The sequence below is a fragment of the Piliocolobus tephrosceles genome, chromosome 3 (genome assembly GCF_002776525.5).
Source record: "Piliocolobus tephrosceles isolate RC106 chromosome 3, ASM277652v3, whole genome shotgun sequence".
Lineage (NCBI taxonomy): Eukaryota > Metazoa > Chordata > Mammalia > Primates > Cercopithecidae > Piliocolobus > Piliocolobus tephrosceles.
In genome coordinates, this window is record NC_045436.1 from 68,056,022 (window position 1) to 68,074,179 (window position 18,158).

Genomic DNA, 18,158 nt, shown 5'->3' on the forward strand with positions numbered 1-18,158 from the left:
GAATAGATAATTTGAATATTACTAAACTATTAACAAAATTAAATCCATCATTTAGGAACACCTTTAAAGGAATTCTTAGAATACTACCAAACTTTTAAAGAAGAATTAATACCATTTCTAAACAGTCTTTTCCAGAAAATAGAAAAGGAGAGAATGCTCCCAATTCATTCTATGATGCTATTATTACCTGAATGCCAAAACCAGGATAAAAAATACAAAAAGAAAAAAAATTACAGACCAATAGCCCTCATGAAGATAGACATAAAATTCTTTAAAATCCTAACTAATAGAATTTAACAATGAACAATGTATATAAAGAATTACACACCATGACTAAAATGGGGTTTACTTAAAATATTCAAGACTGATTCAATATTCAAAAGCCAATCAATGTAATCCACCATTTTAACAGGCTGAAGAAAAAAATCACATGATAGTATTAATTGATGCAGAAAATCATTTGGCAAAATTTAACACCATTGATAGAATCTCTCCACAAGTTGAGAGTAGAGAGTAACCTTCTCAAGTTGATAAAGAACATCTGCAACCAGCATTATACTTAATGGTGAAAGAAGGCTGAATACATCCTTATAAGATTGAGCACAAGACAAGGATCTCTATTCTCCATCACCATTTAACATAGTAAACTGTATTCTCCAACCATTGAGCTAAGGCAAAAAAATAAAAAAAATTAAAAAACCTAAACAAACAACTAAAGCAGGAAATAAAGAGCATACAGATCAGAAAGGAAGAAATAAAACTGTCTTTCTTCTCAGATAATGTGATTGTCTATATAGAAAAGTCCAAGAAATCTACCAAAAAAAAAACCCTCTGTATTAGTCCATTTTCACACTGTTGATAAAGACATACCCAAGACTGGGCAATTTACAAAAGAAAGAGGTTTATTGCACTTACAGTCCCACATGGCTGGGGACACCTCACAATCATGGTGGAAGGCAAGGAGGAGCAAGTCACATCTTACATGGATGGCAGCAGGCAAAGAGAGAGCTTGTGCAGAGAAACTGCTGTTTTTAAAACCATCGGATCTCACAAGACCCATTCACTATCGTAAGAACGGCACAGGAAAGACCCACCCCATGATTCAATCATCTCCCACTGGGTCCCTCCTACAACACATGGGAATTATGGGAGCTACAAGATGAGATTTGGGTGGGGACACAGAGCCAAACCATATCAACCTCCTAATAAAATTAAGTAAATTCATCAACATTGGAGGAATCAAGATCAACATACAAAATCAATTGGATTTCTGCATACTAGTAATGAACACATGGAACCAAAAATGAAAAATTCAATACAGTAAGTACCATGTACAAACGTCCCCCCAAAATGAAATACTTACGTGCAAATCTAAAAATATGCACAGGACCTACATGCTGAAACTGTAAAATGCCTTTGAAATAAATCGCAGATCTAAATATATGGAAAGACATTCTAGTCATGGATTGAAAAACTCAACCTAGTAAATTTGTCAATTCCTATCAAAATCCCAGCAAGGTTTTTTGTAGACATAGACAAGTTGATTGTAAAATGTATATGAATAAGCACAGGTCTGAGAATAGTTACAATAATTTTGAAAAATAAGAATGAAGTAAGAGAAATTGCTCTACTTGATTTCAAAACTTATTATACAGCTACAGTAGTCAAGAATGTGGAGGATAGATAGACATATAGATCAATTCAACAGAATAGAGAGCCCAAAACATAAAATATAAAACTGTAACAGTTTTAGAAACATACCTAAGAGAAAGTTTTTGAGAAATAGGCTTTGGTGAAGTTGTTAGACTGAACACTAAAAGCTATCTATAAAAGAAAACATTGGTAAATACGACTTCACTAAAACTAAAAGCTGTTCTGTAAGAAGATAAATAACAAGCTACAGACTGGAAGAAAATATTTGCAAACCATTTACTGACAAAGGAATTGTACGTACAATATAAAAAGAACTTTCAACAGCAAATAAACTAAACAATACAATTAGAAATTGACAAAACACATGGAAAGACGTTTCACCAAAGAAGATACAAGGATGGCAAATAAGCACATGAGAGGTTCAATATTACTTGCCATTAGGGAAATGTAAATTAAGGTCCTAAAGAGTTATCACTACACATCTATTAGAACAGCTTAAAAAAAATAGTGACAAAACCAAATGCTGGCAAGGATGTGGAGAAACGTAACTCGTCATGCATTGATGGTAGAAATGGAGAATTGTACAGGCACTCTGAAAAGTAGTCAATCTCTTTAAAAATTCAATATACACATTACAGATTCAATGATCAAAACCTTTTGGCATTTCCTATAGAAAGGAAAATTGTTCACACAAAAACCAGTACATGATTCTTTATAGCAGCTTTATTTGTAACAGCTCAAAATGGTAATCAAACAAAATGTCCTACAAGAGGTGGATGGTTAAATAAACGGTGATATGTAGCCTCAGCAATAAAAAGAAACAGCCATTAATACATACAACTTGGATGGATTTAAAGGGTATTAGGCTAAGCGAAGGAAATTCAATATCAAAAGGAAGCATATTGTATGGTTTCCCTTATATAATGTTCTGACAAAAGTTGAGAGAGAACAGATTAGTAGTTGTGAGGGGTTAGAGATGGTGGAGGGAGGGGCTTGGTGTGAGTATAAAAAGCATCAAGGAGATTTTTGTGGTGATAGAAGAGTTTGTATCCTGATGGCTACAGGAATCTACACTTGAGATAAAAATATGCAAACACTGTACCTGTGTCAAATTCCTGGTTTTGTATTGTTCCGTAGTTAACTAAGATGTAACGAATGGAGGAAACTGGGTGAAGGGCGGGTACACAGGATCTTTCTGTATTATCTTTGCAATTTCCCACGTTCTATATTTTAACTATCTTAATTATTTTTCAATACAGAAAATAATTTAAAATAAACCTTATTTGCCTTGGGTAGTTGTGGCTCCCATTATTTTTCAAGAGGAGAAACTTGAAACTGTGGAATCCCGCAATACTCAGTTTCACATATAAGCATGACCTGACTGGGGCCATGCCCTGAGAAAGGCGCTGGGCGGCAGTAAGGTGGGGAGCCAGGGAAGTCTTCCCTCGCCCTAAGGGTGCGGGGAAGCGGCGTTGGCGCCACTGAAGCTGGGTGGGAGGGGGGCGTCACCGAGTTCAGCCCCACCCTCCGCCGCTTCCCTACCGGGTCCGGCGTCCGCATCGCATGGCCAGAAGGCGGGGAGCGAGAGGCGCTGGGACCCTCACATGGCGTTCCAGCACCCCGTACCGTCGCGGCGCCTCGCCTTAGGGAAGAGCAAGGGAAGAACTTTATTTGAACCGCGAATATTTTTTGGCCACTGAGATTGAGTTTCCCAGTGCTTTGGCTTCCTGCCTCTTTATCGTGGATTTGATCCCTGAGCTGCTCGCCTTTCTCTAACCTCCCGCGGTGCAGCCGAGAGCCCTCCCGCGCGCCTGAGTCCAGAGCAGAGGAAGGGAGGCGGCCTCCTCCTGGTTCCCCCGAAGCCCTCCCTGCGCCGCGGGTGGCCAGGAAGTAGCGGGCGGTGGCCCCGCGTCCCGGGAGCGTACAGCAATGCAGGCGCTCAACATCACCCCGGAGCAGTTCTCCCGGCTGCTGCGGGACCACAACCTGACGCGGGAGCAGTTCATCGCTCTGTACCGGCTGCGACCGCTCGTCTACACCCCAGAGCTACCTGGGCGCGCCAAGCTGGCCCTCGTGCTCACCGGCGTGCTCATCTTCGCCCTGGCGCTCTTTGGCAATGCTCTGGTGTTCTACGTGGTGACCCGCAGCAAGGCCATGCGCACCGTCACCAATATCTTTATCTGCTCCTTGGCGCTCAGTGACCTGCTCATCACCTTCTTCTGCATCCCCGTCACCATGCTCCAGAACATTTCCGACAACTGGCTTGGGGGTAAGAGTCGCGCCCCGCTCCTTCTCCGTTAACCCTCTGCCTTTCAGGCAGATTTTTAACTTTGGTTTGTTTAATTATTTGAAATATTTTTTATCTTACTTTTAGTAAGAAAACCAGGGGAGACAAATCTGGTAATTACAGAAAAGGGAGCTGAAATAAGTGGCGAGGGGTGCGACTCCCTACCTCACCGCTCGGGACCTTTCCCAAGCCTTTCCCCAATGTATGTCTCTATGCCACAAGGAGGAAGCGCTGGACAGAAATCACAGGCGGCAAAAAAAACTTACATCCAAGTGAACACAGGTGGCGAAGTTCTAAGAAAGAGCAAACCAAAGTTAAAAATCTCATTTCCTCATTCCCCCAGCCTCCACCCTCACTTCCCAGTGGCTTGCAGACAGCTTCTTGTACCTATGAACATAAAACAAATATAATTAATGTGCAGTAAAAATATACTGAACTTATCCTTTAAAAAACTGTATTAAGTGTCATGCAGGAAGAAGGAACACAGAAAACTGATGCCCTCCTGTCTATTAAAAAATGAGAGATGACATTCTCCTCCTTCCGTATAATGTTTATAGGAACAAAAATGACAGAAGAGAGATGGAGTCACTGAGTTGGGAACAGTGTGTGGAGGTTGGCAAAAAAGATATACTGTTTCTGCAGATGATCCAACCGTTCCAAAAACACAGCTGGAGAATGCCCTGGTGTAAATCCATCAGCAGTAGTGTTGTGTTCTCACCAGTGCTTATGGTGCACCGTGGGCCTCTGCATTTTCCCGGTTGGGTGTATTCTTGTGGCCACATCAAAATGGTTAGAAATGTAAGAGAAATAGATCATTATGCCTTCAATCTCTGCTATTTCTATACCATTACTAATTCTCTTAAAGTCATGGTGTTTCATCCTACCATTACCAATTTGAGATCGTGAGCATTGCTTTTTTCCCGATTAGCTTAAACTGAGTTTGCTGTTAGTGAGTCAGAATGTTAAAGTCTTTGATTCTTATCAATCTACAATGTAAGTATTTTCAAAAAAGCATTAAACATTGAGTACAGAGCATTGACTTGAAAGTAATACGCAATGTGGAAAGTAAGACATTGATTTATGAATTAGAGACTTTCTTATGCACACTGATGCAGTAATTATATTTGGGCATTTTAAAGTTGCTCTGTGCAACTAACTCCATAAAATTAGTGGGGTGTTTTTTGATCATCATACAGAACTTGTGTTTTGGGGGAAAAGCATGTGAGTTTTCATTTCTAAATGTTTGTGAAAGCAGATTTATGAAGCTTATTTGTACTGGGGATGATTATAGCTCCATTTGTAAAGGTGAAAATAATTATGCAAAGTGGGATTTTATGGTGGGGATCAAAAGACCTGGATTACTATTTTGGCCGTAATACATATTAATTTTGCATGTCTGAGTCTCAATTTTTCAGTAAAATATTAGGGATTAGAGATGTTTGAAAGTGCAGTGAGTCCAGTCAGGCGCGGTCGCTCACGCCTGTAATCCCAACGCTTTGGGAGGCCAAGGCGGGTGGATCACGAGGTCAGGATATCAAGACCATCCTGGCTAACACGGTGAAACTCCATCTCTACCAAAAATACAAGCAACAAAAAAAAATTAACCGGGTATGGTGGCACGCTTCTGTAGTCCCAGCTACTTGGGAGGTTGAGGCAGGAGAATTTTTGAACCCAGGAGGCAGAGGTTGCAGTGAGCCGAGATCGTGCCACTGCACTCCAGACTGGGTGACAGAGCAAGACTCCATCTCAAAAAAAAAAAAAAGAAGGAAAGAAAGTGCAGTGAGTCAGATCTTGAGCTCCTGTTCATATTGGGGAATGATGGCCGAGAAAGGCCGTCCATCCTCAGGGCTTATTTGGGAACTGCCAAGGTTTTTCTCAAGTTTTCTTTTCTCCCTGCTTCTTACTTCATGGAGAACATTTCACTTTAGCTTCTAAATACTGAAGGAGAGTAATACATTGCTCATTTATTTTTACATGGTTAGTGTGAGAATAAAGTGTGTTAGTAAAAGTGCTTTGAAAAATGTTGGTCATGCCATGAAAGTATAAGGTATTGATTCTATTAAGGGGTGTTTAATTGGGGGTGGCCTATGTTTATCTGGGACAAGATTTATAGAGTAAATAATAATCTTATAAATCGAGTAAATAATACCAAAATTGAAGTGCGAGGGAGAGGTGAGAGCCTGTAGAGGGGTTAGAGATAAATATGAAAACAGAATTAGCTTGTGCATTATAGAACAGGATAATCATTGCAAAATTTCCTTGATAAATTAACAAAAGAAAAGTTCAAGAAAATGTAATCTAAGAGCCAAAAATTAATTCACAATTTATTATTTTACAAAGCTATTGAGGATGTCCTATCTGGCAAAGTATTCTACCTTGAGAGTACAAAAGTGAGTCAAGTCTATCTGTGCCCTTCAGGACCTCAGAGAATAGGAGATGGCCCCAAAATTAGCAATAAGAGGATTTGATAGAAAGAGGATCCACTCTGCTCTAGGAGCACAGAATAATCAGGAAGGCTTCCTCAAGGATGTGATGTTCAAGCTAGGTCTTGAAGAATAATTCAGAGAATAATTTAGACTGTTTCCAGCAGAGGATGGAGTGTGTTCTAGGAACAGGGGTCAGTGCCAAGTTGGAGGCAAGAAAGAAGATGGTGTATTCCAAGAATACCATGCAAGGCATTGCAAGAATGCACAGTTTATATGTGGGGAATGGCAGGAAATGAGACAGAAAAGTAGTGCAACTGGGGAGGAAAGTATATATATATATAAAAACCTAAAATATGAATACCCCTCAGATTCCTTCAGGGGTGAGGTAGGAAACAGAAACAAAGAAATGAAGATCACCAGGAAACAACAGCGATGAAAGAAAGACTGTCTCCTCTAAAGGGGGCAGGATTGCAGCATGCTGGAGTGGTGCCCTGGATTGTCACATCTTCTTTTGTCCTTGTTCTTGCTTCCCCACCTCTCCTTCCGAAAAGCTGGCAATACAGATTTTTATGATGCTGACTTCTAAGTCAAATCCAAAAGTAAAATGCAATCGAGTAAAAGAAAGCATCTTTATGGCTCGGTCACAGATAATTCATGGACTTCCAGTTTGTGACATCTCTACATTGCCTGTCTCTCAAATATTTCCGATAATGGTAAGGCTGGGAATGACTGTTTTATTTTTTTTTTTAGTCCATTCCTCTTTCTTTCTGGGGACCAGCAGCACTTATTGAGTCAAAACCTGCATTTTAACAAGGTTCTCAGTTGTTTCACATGCACATTAAAGTTTGATAAGCACTAGAGAAGTCAGCTCAGGTCTTTACAAGGAAAAAAAAAGTTTGTTAAGCACTACTTGAAGTAAGTAATGGTTCTTAGACCTGGCTACACAGAGATAACAGGCTTTTGAAGATGGACTGCATCAGCCCCAGCCCAAACCAGTTACACTTGTCTCCAGCCACACTGCCTTACAGAGCCCAGTGTGCACAACTCTACTCAGGTCCCCTTTCAGGGACTTCATGTTGTTACCTTAAAATTGGTTGTGGCAGGAGTATTCACATCATGGAAATCAGCACTTACTAGTTAGGCCTGTTTATAAAAAAGTGAAAAAAAAAAATCACAAACGAACAGAAATCAAACTGTTGTTTTCCAGCACACCACTGAGCAAAGACATTGAGTTTTCTTTTGTACACTGCTGGGGACCATGAATAATAGGTGAGGCAAAGTATAGCCACAAACATGTTTTTACATGAATTACACTGAAGTTGGAAAGAGATACAGCTGATCCACAGCATCTAAGTGTGCCCAGCATGGAGGCAAGCTGACATTCAATTCCTTTCATCCACCTTGCATTGCCATCATTCCCTTATCGTCTTACCTTCCGTCTACCAGTTGACTCACTCTCTACTCTCCAGGACTCCTTCCAACATGGAGCTAGCAGGAGTGGGGATTCTATGTCCCCAAGTATTATAAACAACATATGCTTATGAGTTTTTTAAATTACTTATATGAGGGTGGAGTTGTGCTGCCATGGCCCTTTCCTTTAGGAAAGTTTTGTCTCTGTTCTCTTCTCTGATTTCCTTGGCTAGACTGCAGCAGTGGATTTGCACATTGCCTCCTTAGGGCCACCAAATTTACCTATTCTTATCTGCAGCTTGTTCCTCCTCATTTTGTTTTGTTTTGTTTTGTTTTTTCCTCTTTTTTATTTTTTTCTTCACAATGTCCAAATGCTCCTCCAAATTCACTCACTGAACATGTTCTGTTTCTTCCAGCTAAATGTAGAACAATTGAGTTTGCTTGTGACCAGTGCTACAGAATACCACTCTCTTCTCTAAGTTTCCATGAACTAGTCTTTGTCTTTCTTTGTTTCCTTTATGTCTCTATCTCTGTATTTTCTGCCTTTTGAGGGTTCTCAATCTTTCTCTTATTTTGCAAGTAAGTGTCCACTGAAGCTTAGCATGCAATCTCTTTTCTTTCATCATCAATTTCTGCATAGAGGTTATAGTCACGACTCTCACTTCTTTGCTGATGATTCTGCAATCGGTATCTAATCAATATCATAAGCCATGGTCTTTCACCTGATCTGAAGACTTGGCACTCACACATGAATATCTTGCCAACATCCATCATTCTCTCATGGTATCTTGTTCCTCTGCCCAACGTCTAAAGTATTATTAATGACACTATGAGTCATTCTTGTATTCAGCATTTCCTAGGTATTTCCTGTGTGCACTGGGATATTGCAGGTATTGAGAAAGCTGTGTTTCTGTGGAAAAGCCAAGTTTCCATTAGACTAAGAAGGGGAGGAAGCATTCACAGAAGTGATGGAGAATGCAGGGGGTTTTGTAGATGTCAGGGTTCCAGAGCACGCAGTGCAAGTAATGAGGAGTAGGGAGCTTGAATCAGATTAGGGGATGTTCACAGTCTGATGGGTTTGAGTCCAAAGTTGAGGGATGGACTGGGAGAGAATGGGACTCGTGGTAGCTGAGGTAAATGAAAACTTAAGGCATAGGAATACTAATTCTGAACACTTCCCAGAAGGAGATAGAAAATCAGTTCTAATGCTAGCCTGCTTTATGACTGTAAGCATTAATAAGATGAGATGGGGAGTGTTTGGGGTGTGCCTGGAGTAGTGGCCTTGCTAGGATCCTGCTGGACTCTGTATCCACTTTCGTCCTGCTGTGGATGCAGGCACAGCCCGGGGGAGAATGGTCTCCCCAGGTGCACACACAGTTCTGCAGCTTTCTCCCAAATCCTTTTGTGGGCAGTGAAAAGAATTTTCTAGCAGTGGCTGGCAAAATGACTAAAAGCAATTTCAAAAAAAAGGAGTTTGAAATATATTCTAAGTAATGGCAGCATCGCTGGGGGAAGTACACTTTCATGCACCTTTACTACTTTTGAAGAGTATTAGGGTAAGAAAATACAGAAAATTAATTTTCTCAGCAGTTGATATGAGAATTTCTCTTAGAGTGGTCATGCTCAATCTTGGCAACATGTAGGAATCATCTGGGAGTTTTTTAAAGCACAGATGCCTGGTTCCTACCCCTGGAGATTCCGATTTAATTGGTCTGATTATAATAATTGGTATGGAGTTTTCAAAAGTTCCTCAAGTTAGAAAAGTTATAATTTGCAGCCAAAGTTGAAAGCCACTGATGTAGTGTAAATGCTGACAGCACCAGGAGTTCCCCAAGTTAAAAAAGTTATAATTTGCAGCCAAGATTTATAGCCATTGATGTAGTGTAAATGCTGACAGCTCCAGTACTCAGGCTGATATGAAGATTAAAGAAATAATAGACGTATTTTTTTTTTAAAAAAGTGCAGTGCCTACCCCATGTACCAGCTCAATATAGCTATTATGTATTTAAAAAATAGCAATGGCAGTCAGAATGCTTAGAAAATGCAAAAGCAGATTATATTAACTGGAGTCCAACAAGGAGCTCAGAGGCAATTCTTCCATTTTCTGTAGCCTATTGCATCTTTACTAAAGCCGCTGACGTTTTTAGAGTCTTTCAAGATGAATTTGGAAAGAAGTCAAAAATGGTGAAAAGTTTGGAATATAAGCCATACAAAGAAATACAAGAAGAATTATTCTCTTGCCTGGAGAATAGAACTTTAGTTATAAATTAGCACACCTCACCACAAAGGTTTTTCAGTCTATTTTGCCCAGGGCCACAGTAGCAGATGTGGGCGGGTAATAGAATGGTAGGAGGCGAAGTTCCAAGCTTCATTATAACAGGTCCTGTCTCTCTTTTTAAGAGTTAGAGTTTTGCATATGATTTTATATGAAAAATGAACGGATGTAACTGGAAGGAAAGGAGGGAAAGAAAGAAAGCACTCGCTATACACAACATGAAATGTTAGGGTGTGTTTTTAGAGATTGAGAGCTGATACATTGTGAAATGAATTAAAGGAGGTTGTTGAACTTCATTTAGTGAAAAGATCTTAATTTTGAGGGCCAATTTAGAACAGAGAGCTTAACCTGGAACTTCTTCAGTCCCATTTTATTATTCAATCAGTGACTAGAAAACATCAGTTACATTTGTTATAGAATTTTTTTTCTATGATGTTTCAGAAATTTTAGAGTGCCTGGGGAAATTTACATATGGTAAGATTGGTGTAAAATCAACAGTATTGCGGGGCTTAAAAAGTCAACAGAAATGATAAAAGCTGTTGATGAAGAACTTCCTTATTTAAAATAAGGAAGTATTTAAAAAAGATGTAAATTAAACAGAGGCCCAACAGCAACAGTAGTTTGGAAGTAAGGTCAGGAATTATGCTGTGGACCAGCCTCTGGTTGATCTTTCCTAAAATCAACTATGTGCACACTTTGAGAAGAAAAGATACTGTAGGTCACTAAATTTTCTTGGTAGGTGGGAGAGTGGCAGTAACAGCAATGGGATTTATGTAAAAGATTCTCTCCACTTAGGACAAGAACAGTTTATATTTAAAATAGTGACAGGAAAGGATTTAGCAGTAAGAAAGTTTTAAACATTTCACTATGCACTTAGGAGGCATAAAATGAATGCCCTTTTTAGTTTGCTTTTCTAAAACATAACTATTCTTTGACAAGTGGTTGATTTATTAGGATTCTTGTTTATAGGGAGAGAAGCCCAACTTAAACTACCTTAAGAAAAAAAGGGGAATATTCTACTTCTGCAACTGAAAAGCTCAAAGTTAGGGCTGGTTTTAGGCATAAATGGATTAAAGTCTTCAACAATGACCGTCTTCCCCCTCTGTGGCCAGATTCACTTCCCTCTGTGTTGTGGTTTCATTCTTGAGCTGTCTTTTGCCCAAGTGTGTAAGTTGACCCCAGGAGCTATAAGCTTACATTTTCTTTAAAACTCCCTGTCTCAACCCAAGGGTCCATTGATGGACAAATGGATATACAAAATATGCTGTGTATACACATAGTGGAATATTACTCAGCCATGAAAGGGAAGGAAGTTCTGATACTACAACGTGGATGAACTTTGAAAGCATTATGCTCAGTGAAATAAGCCGGACACAAAAGGACAAATATTCTGTGATTCTATTTATGTGAACTATTTAGAATAGGCAAAGTCATAGAAACAGAAAAGATACTAGTGTTACCAGGGGGTATGGGGAGGGCAGAGTGGGAAGTTATTGCTTAATCCTTAAATTTCTGTTTGGGGTTATGAAAAAGTTTTTGAAACAGATAGTGGTGATCATTGCATGAGACTGTGAATGTGATTAATGCCACTGAATCATACACTTAAAAATGGCTAAAATCCTAAATTTTATGTTATATATATTTTACCACAATAAAAAATTCTGGAATAAAAAATAAAACTTTTTATCTCAGGAAATAAGAGAGAGAACTTCCTGGTAGCTGCAGAAAATTCTGGAAGGATTCTAGCCAGTTTGGCCTTGCTGTCTTACTCGTAGAACTAATCATGCACCTCAGGGAGTGCCATCGTCACTCCTATTCAAAGACCTGGAGATACCTCCTACAGCAGGGAGAAAAGCCTATTGAGGAGCCACTGTGAGGCAGTTTCTTATCCCTGTCTTGTGGGAGACTGACTTTCTCTCATCTGTCTCCCGTTTGGTTTCAGTTGAGTGTAAGACTTCCCACCCTGCTCCCACTTAAGGTTCAGCTGCAGTCTTTTGTATAAATCTGTACAATTGCTTGGCTGTGGTTTAAGGGTTGCTCCTCCCCAGCAGAGCAACCCATTGCCCATGCTGTCAGTCATCTTGCTCTTCAAGGCTCAGTGTCTTCCTGTGTTGATCTGGCCTTTGACGTCTGTGCAAGTAATAAACTTCCTGAATCCATTGATGCTCATTGTCTCCTTACTAACTGAATCCATGGAGGTGTGACAAGCTAACAACTGCAGTAGTGACACTTGGGACCCTGTTAGCCACCAAGCTCCTTGGAAAGGCTTGTCTGCTTAGCACGAAGTTCTTCCGTAGGAAGGTACTCAGGGTAGATAGATATGTTTAGCAGAGTCGGCCATTTATGTCTATTGGAGTGAGTCAACTTCCAGGGACTAAAGCTCCCTGATCATATGTGTCCCCATAAGGCTAAACCCTGCACTAGGTTTCTCAGGATCAAGCTGAACCAGAGTTCTGAATAGCCCTTCCTTGTCTGCCTTTCCTGCCTTGGGATGAAGTGCTGGGATCTCCCTCTGCTGTTCCCATCTCATTTATTATATATACTCCCCAGTGGACCAACTTCCAGGCTGCCAATTCCTTCTAGTAGTGGACATATGCCTTCTCCCTCTGCTAAGGAATTATTGAAAGGTCAGTGAATGGGGTTTCTAGAAGTTGGTATTGGCAGTTCCCTCTCAGTCTGTGCCTTTAAGAAAAATTCAGCAGAAGCTATACTATTTGTTTGCTTTTATGTCTTAAAACTAAAGATTCTTAACGATGAATTCTGAAGTAATCAAGTAAGTGCTTATTGTTTTTATCTGTCTTTGAAAAACTAAATTAGTCCCACCTGTAGCTTGGTTTTGGAGAAATACATTTACTGTCGTATCAGAGAGATTGTAGGCTATTCAGGGTAATAGAAATCTTCAAAGACAGCATGTTCTTACATCCCAGGAGAAATAGAAGGATAGAGAAACAGTTTGATGCTGTGAAAATAAACATGGATTGTGGAATCAAACAATATTGAGTTCTAATCCTGTTCCACCCTTAATCAGTGTTTGTATTAACTAGATTATAAATTCCATGGCCTGTCATTAAAGCTTCCCCTATTAGAAGACCAAGGAGAGAAGTTATAAAATAATGTTTGATGCTGCCCCCCAGTGGTTGATGTGGCTGCAGAAAATATGACAAAGATAAAGGTTTTAGATCAAGCTTTATTTTAACAAAAATATTAATGCATATCTAGTTCTTCTTATTTCCCACTTGATTTCTCTATGAAGCATATAGCATTTACATATTTTCATTTATGCAATCTCATTTTAAAGCCCCCTTTAATACATGTATGAAAATATGTTAACGTTTTTAAACAATTTCCTGTGGAATTGAGATGCATTTAAAATCTGCAAACGTCAGGCAGTGTTGCCTAGTGAGTCCTGGAGACCTTCGAAGTCGCCGTTGCTCTCACCATGGCTGGGTCCAGACTGCGCCAAGCCTCTGGAGGACGTGGGTCCTCAGAACCTTTTTACTGCCGGACTCCGGGCCACAGGCAGTCCCGCGGCAGCAGGATAACAGAACCTCTGGATGGACTCTTCCTGGGAAGCTTTGCTAGTTTGCAGCAGCTGGACCATGTTCCTCATTAACGTCTGTCTGTCAGCTTAGTCATCACATCATTTCACCATGGTAACAGGGACTTAGTCAGAATTCTATATAGAAAAACACCTGGATCCCAGACTTTCAATGGCTTCAAGACAACCAGGAGTGCCTGCTCTTGAGGCTAGTGGGCCTCTAGGCAAGATGTCCCTGCCCTTCGGGATATACCCCTGGGCACTCAGCTTTGATAATACTCTCAAGGACCCTGCACCCATTACTCCTCCTCCATCAGACATGGGCAGCGTCCCTTGGAAACCAATAATTCCAGAGCGCAAGTATCAGCTCCTCGCCAAGGTGGAGGAAGGAGAGGCCACTCTACCCTCCCCTGCCATGACCCTGTCATCGGCCATTGACAGTGTGGACAAGGTCCCAGCGGTGAAAGCTAAAGCTACTCATGTCATCATGAGTTCTCTGATCACAAAACAGACTCAGGAAAGCATTCAGCATTTTGGGCAACAGGCAGGACTGAGAGATACTGGCTACCCACTCCACCAGGGCCTCACCACTGAAGAGACCAGGTACCTTAGGGTGGCATAAGCACTCCACAAACTAAAGCTACAGAGTGGAGAGATAACAAAAGAAGAGAGGCAGCCTGCATCAGCCCAGTCCACCCCAGGCACCACTCCTCACTCTTCACCTAAGCAGAGACCCAGGGGCTGGTTCACTTCTGGTTCTTCCACAGCCTTACCTGGCCCAAATCCTAGCAACATGGACTCTGGAAGTGGGGATAAGGACAGCAACTTGTCAGATAAGTGGAGCCTCTTTGGACCGAGATCATTTCAGAAGTATGATTCTGGAAGTTTTGCCACCCAGGCCTACTGAGGAGCCCAGAAACCCTCTCCAATGGAACTGATCCGTGCCCAGGCCAACCGAATGGCTGAAGATCCAGCAGCCTTGAAGCTGCCCAAGATGGACATCCCAATGATGAAAGGGAAGAAACAGCCACCACGGGCCCATAATCTCAAACCCTGTGACTTGAATGCGCTCACACTCACTGGCTTCTAGAGCCCTTTCCAGGGATTCTGGTAAAGAAGGTTTCTTGCACCCCACTCTCCTTTTACCTTGGCTTTCATATAGGAAAGGTATATTTAAAAACTTAATCAGATGGTCACGGTGGCTCACGCCTGTAATCCCAGCACTTTGGGAGGCTAAGTTAGGTGGATCACCTGAGGTCAGGAGTTCGAGACCAGCCTGGCCAACATGGTGAAACCCCCATCTCTACTAAAAATACAAAAATTAGCCAGGCGTGATGGTAGGTGCCTGTAGTCCCAGCTACTTGGGAGGCTGAGGCAGGAGAATTGCCTGAACCGAAGAGGCAGAGGTTGCAGTGAGCCGAGAACATGCCATTACACTCCAGCCTGGGCGACAGAGCAAGACTCCGTCTCTAAATAAATAAATAAATAAAGTAAAAAACCTGTTAAATTGAGGCTAGAGCTGGAGACATAATTGGCTTTTGAGAAACATTAGTACAAAGCTTGCTCTTGTTGTGTGGAGGAAGCCATTTTGTACTGCTTTAAAGTTAGACTAAGTATTCTCAGCAGTGGTGTATGGGGACCTCATTACCTATTTTTTCATCATTTACTCTAGGTAAGAACTTCGATCACTGCTTACTAGGTAAAGAATGTTTGTGCTGTTCCAAAACCCAGGCTTCTTGATTCCTTTACCACTATCCATGTGAGCACTGACAAATCATGGCATAGAGGTGCTCACTGACTCACTGAGACGACTCTGGCCCTGTTGATGGCTGATGCTGTGCTCCAGTCCTATCAGTTAGGGGCCCCAAGATTTGTTTGGGACCTGGGTACAGGTTAAAGCCAGACTTGGCAGGGACCCCTGCTTCTAGGCTGAACCTTGAGTCTCCCTGCTTTTTGGTAGACCTAATGGATCACTGTCCTGCAGCCAGTTCTTCATGTGGGGCCTCTTAGGCCAGTGCCAGGGGAGGCATCTCCTCGTTCTATGCCACAGAACAAACACTAGCCTAGCAGAGCCTTTCTTGCACTTTAAAGTGAGATTAATTTACCTCCAATTTGGTTAAAAGCTTCCTAAGCGAGAAAATTCGGTCTACTGGTTTGGTATAGGTAAATGGACTTAAACTTTTTTAAAGTAAAGGAGATGGTAGGTACAGTTAGATTATAGTCTTGAGGTTTATGTGAAGCCAGTAGTGTTAGCTTATTTTGATTTCCTTGTTCAGGTCAGGGCCTGGAACGTCTGTGGTGGGAGGTGAATGAATTCAAAATTTTCTGTATGAAAGCATTTTTCACCAAAGTAAGCCTCATGCCTTTATGCAACACATAACCTTACTGAGGGAGGGAAGTAGGGAAACCACATTTTTATTTCTCCTCACTGTGTACAAGTTCAGTTATTGTCTTGAACACGGTCTCAAATACCCATTTTTTGTTTTGGATAGTACCTTGTCTGTATAAGAAGCTGGCCTTTCCACAGAGGGGCCCTGGAGTCTGAAATTATGAGAATTAATTTATTTGTGTCTTCTATTATGATCTCTTGTTTTGACAATAAAAATCCTTACTACTTTCTCCAAAAAAAAAATATAAATAAATAAAAGAATCTGCAAACATTGTAGTTTGGCAAACATAGTGTTTGACTGTGGTATAATTATTTAATTTCTCTTTGCTTTGGTGTTCTAATATGTAAACTTAGGAAACCTTATTCCCACTTTACAGTGTTGCTATGACAATGAATGACCCGAGGTGTCAAAAGGACCAGGCACCTAGAGGGTATGCAAAGAAAGGAAGCTATAATTGTTGTTTACATATTCAAAATTCTGCTACTTAAAGTGTTAGCTACATTTGTGTGTAGAATAGTTTTATATACAATAAGGATGTTAGAGAATTTTTTAAAAACTTGTTGCACTGTTAGTAATATATCAAATATATTTGGTATGCACTTTTACAAAGCACCTGTAAAAACCAGGTCCCTTATAGCTTATTTATGATAAAATACAATAAAGTAGTTATTTCACATAAGTACAATTTACATGAAAAGAATTACTTTTATGCTCAAACTATGAAGATTCAGACTAATCATTTGTACTCAGAAAACAGAAAAGAGTGCTGCTTTCGTTTGTTTCAGAAGCAATAATACATTTCTAGAGGAAGAAAAAGTGGTGGTAAAAAAATATTGTTGGGACTGAAGCTGATTTTGTAGTTCCTTTCAAGGCTCATGTGTCTTTCCAGGCCACCCAGACCATAGGCACAACTTTGCAACACCAATGTTCCTAGGAAGCGGTCCCACTGACCTATGCCTCTGTCTTGTAATTTAAGACAACTTTTCTCAACCCCTGTGTGCATAACTCCCTATCCCACCCCAACGGAACCTCCCTTGATTATGAACATGTGCAACCAGTTATATTGCTGACATTCTTGCTGTTTAGTTCATAGCCCGAAAATGTACATGACAGCACCTCAATTTGGACACTAGGGTGAGAGTGACTGTGAAACAATGATGTCAGGTGTATGAATATTGTCTTTTGACTTTCCTGTGATGCTGGCGCAGGCTTGCTGAGATGTGAGCAATCCTGGGCACTACCACCTTGCTGTGCACTGCAAAGAAGTGGAAATAATAATACGAAAATGGATATCAAAGTCTTAACATAGAGCTTACTATGTGCCAAATATAATATTATAATATTATCCTCATTTTACAGATGAGAAAATGGAGGATCAGCAAGGTGTTCATGTATTAATTAGCTATTCTGCATAACAAACCACAAAAAATTTAGGGAATTAAACGATCATTCATGATTCTATGGGTCAATTTCAGGTTGGCTCATCTGGATAGTTCTTCTGCTAGTCTCATCTTGTTCACTCTCAGTGCTACATCTATCTGGTGACTTCATGGGGGCTCATTGTTTTACCTCAGCAAGGGACAGGCCATCTCTGTCCCACATGGTTTCCTCTTTCAGTAGGATACCCAGAATTCTTTATGTGGAGGCACCGTATTTCAAAAGAGAGAGAGAGTAGAAGCATCAGAATCTCTCAAGACCTAGGATTGAAAGTCACACAAACGTTACTTCTGTGTTAAAGCAGGTCACATCACTGACCCAGATTCAAAGAATAGGGAAACAGATTCCTCCACTTGATGTGACAAGTGGCAAAATCATGTTTTAGAGAGCTTGCAGAAAGTCATGGAATTTGTAGCCTTTAAAAAAAATCATACTTTTTCATAGTAAGTAAAATGCCCAAGCTCATATAGACTGGACATACTAGTGCCAGGTTTTGACCCAACCAGTCTGCTTCAGTGTTGGGTTTTTAACCACAGTGGTTATATTGACAGGGGAAGAATTTCACTTTCTGCAGTGAATTATGCTTCACCACCTGCTTCGGCCCTGTTTGTGCAGTGGTGCCTTTAGCAGTTCTACCCCTCGAACTCAGGTACTAGTTTGAGACCTGGAAGACAAATTTCTGTAGTGAAAATTTGCTATGATCTTTTCCTCATAGACCTTTGTGAAAATGAACTCTTGTACA

The 18,158-nt window shown here is 40.7% G+C and overlaps 1 protein-coding gene and 1 pseudogene across 1 annotated transcript in view; both read left to right on the forward strand.

Moving 5' to 3' along the window:
• The first annotated feature begins 3,181 nt into the window (after positions 1 to 3,181).
• The window catches only part of QRFPR (pyroglutamylated RFamide peptide receptor), a 54,863-nt gene continuing 39,886 nt past the window's right edge, over positions 3,182 to 18,158 (forward strand). The window contains exon 1 of the mRNA XM_023217621.1: positions 3,182 to 3,922. Coding sequence (XP_023073389.1) covers positions 3,583 to 3,922 — 340 coding nt within the window. The 5' untranslated portion in view covers positions 3,182 to 3,582. The remainder of the gene's footprint in view (positions 3,923 to 18,158) is intronic.
• LOC111546289 lies at positions 13,762 to 14,679 on the forward strand (annotated as a pseudogene).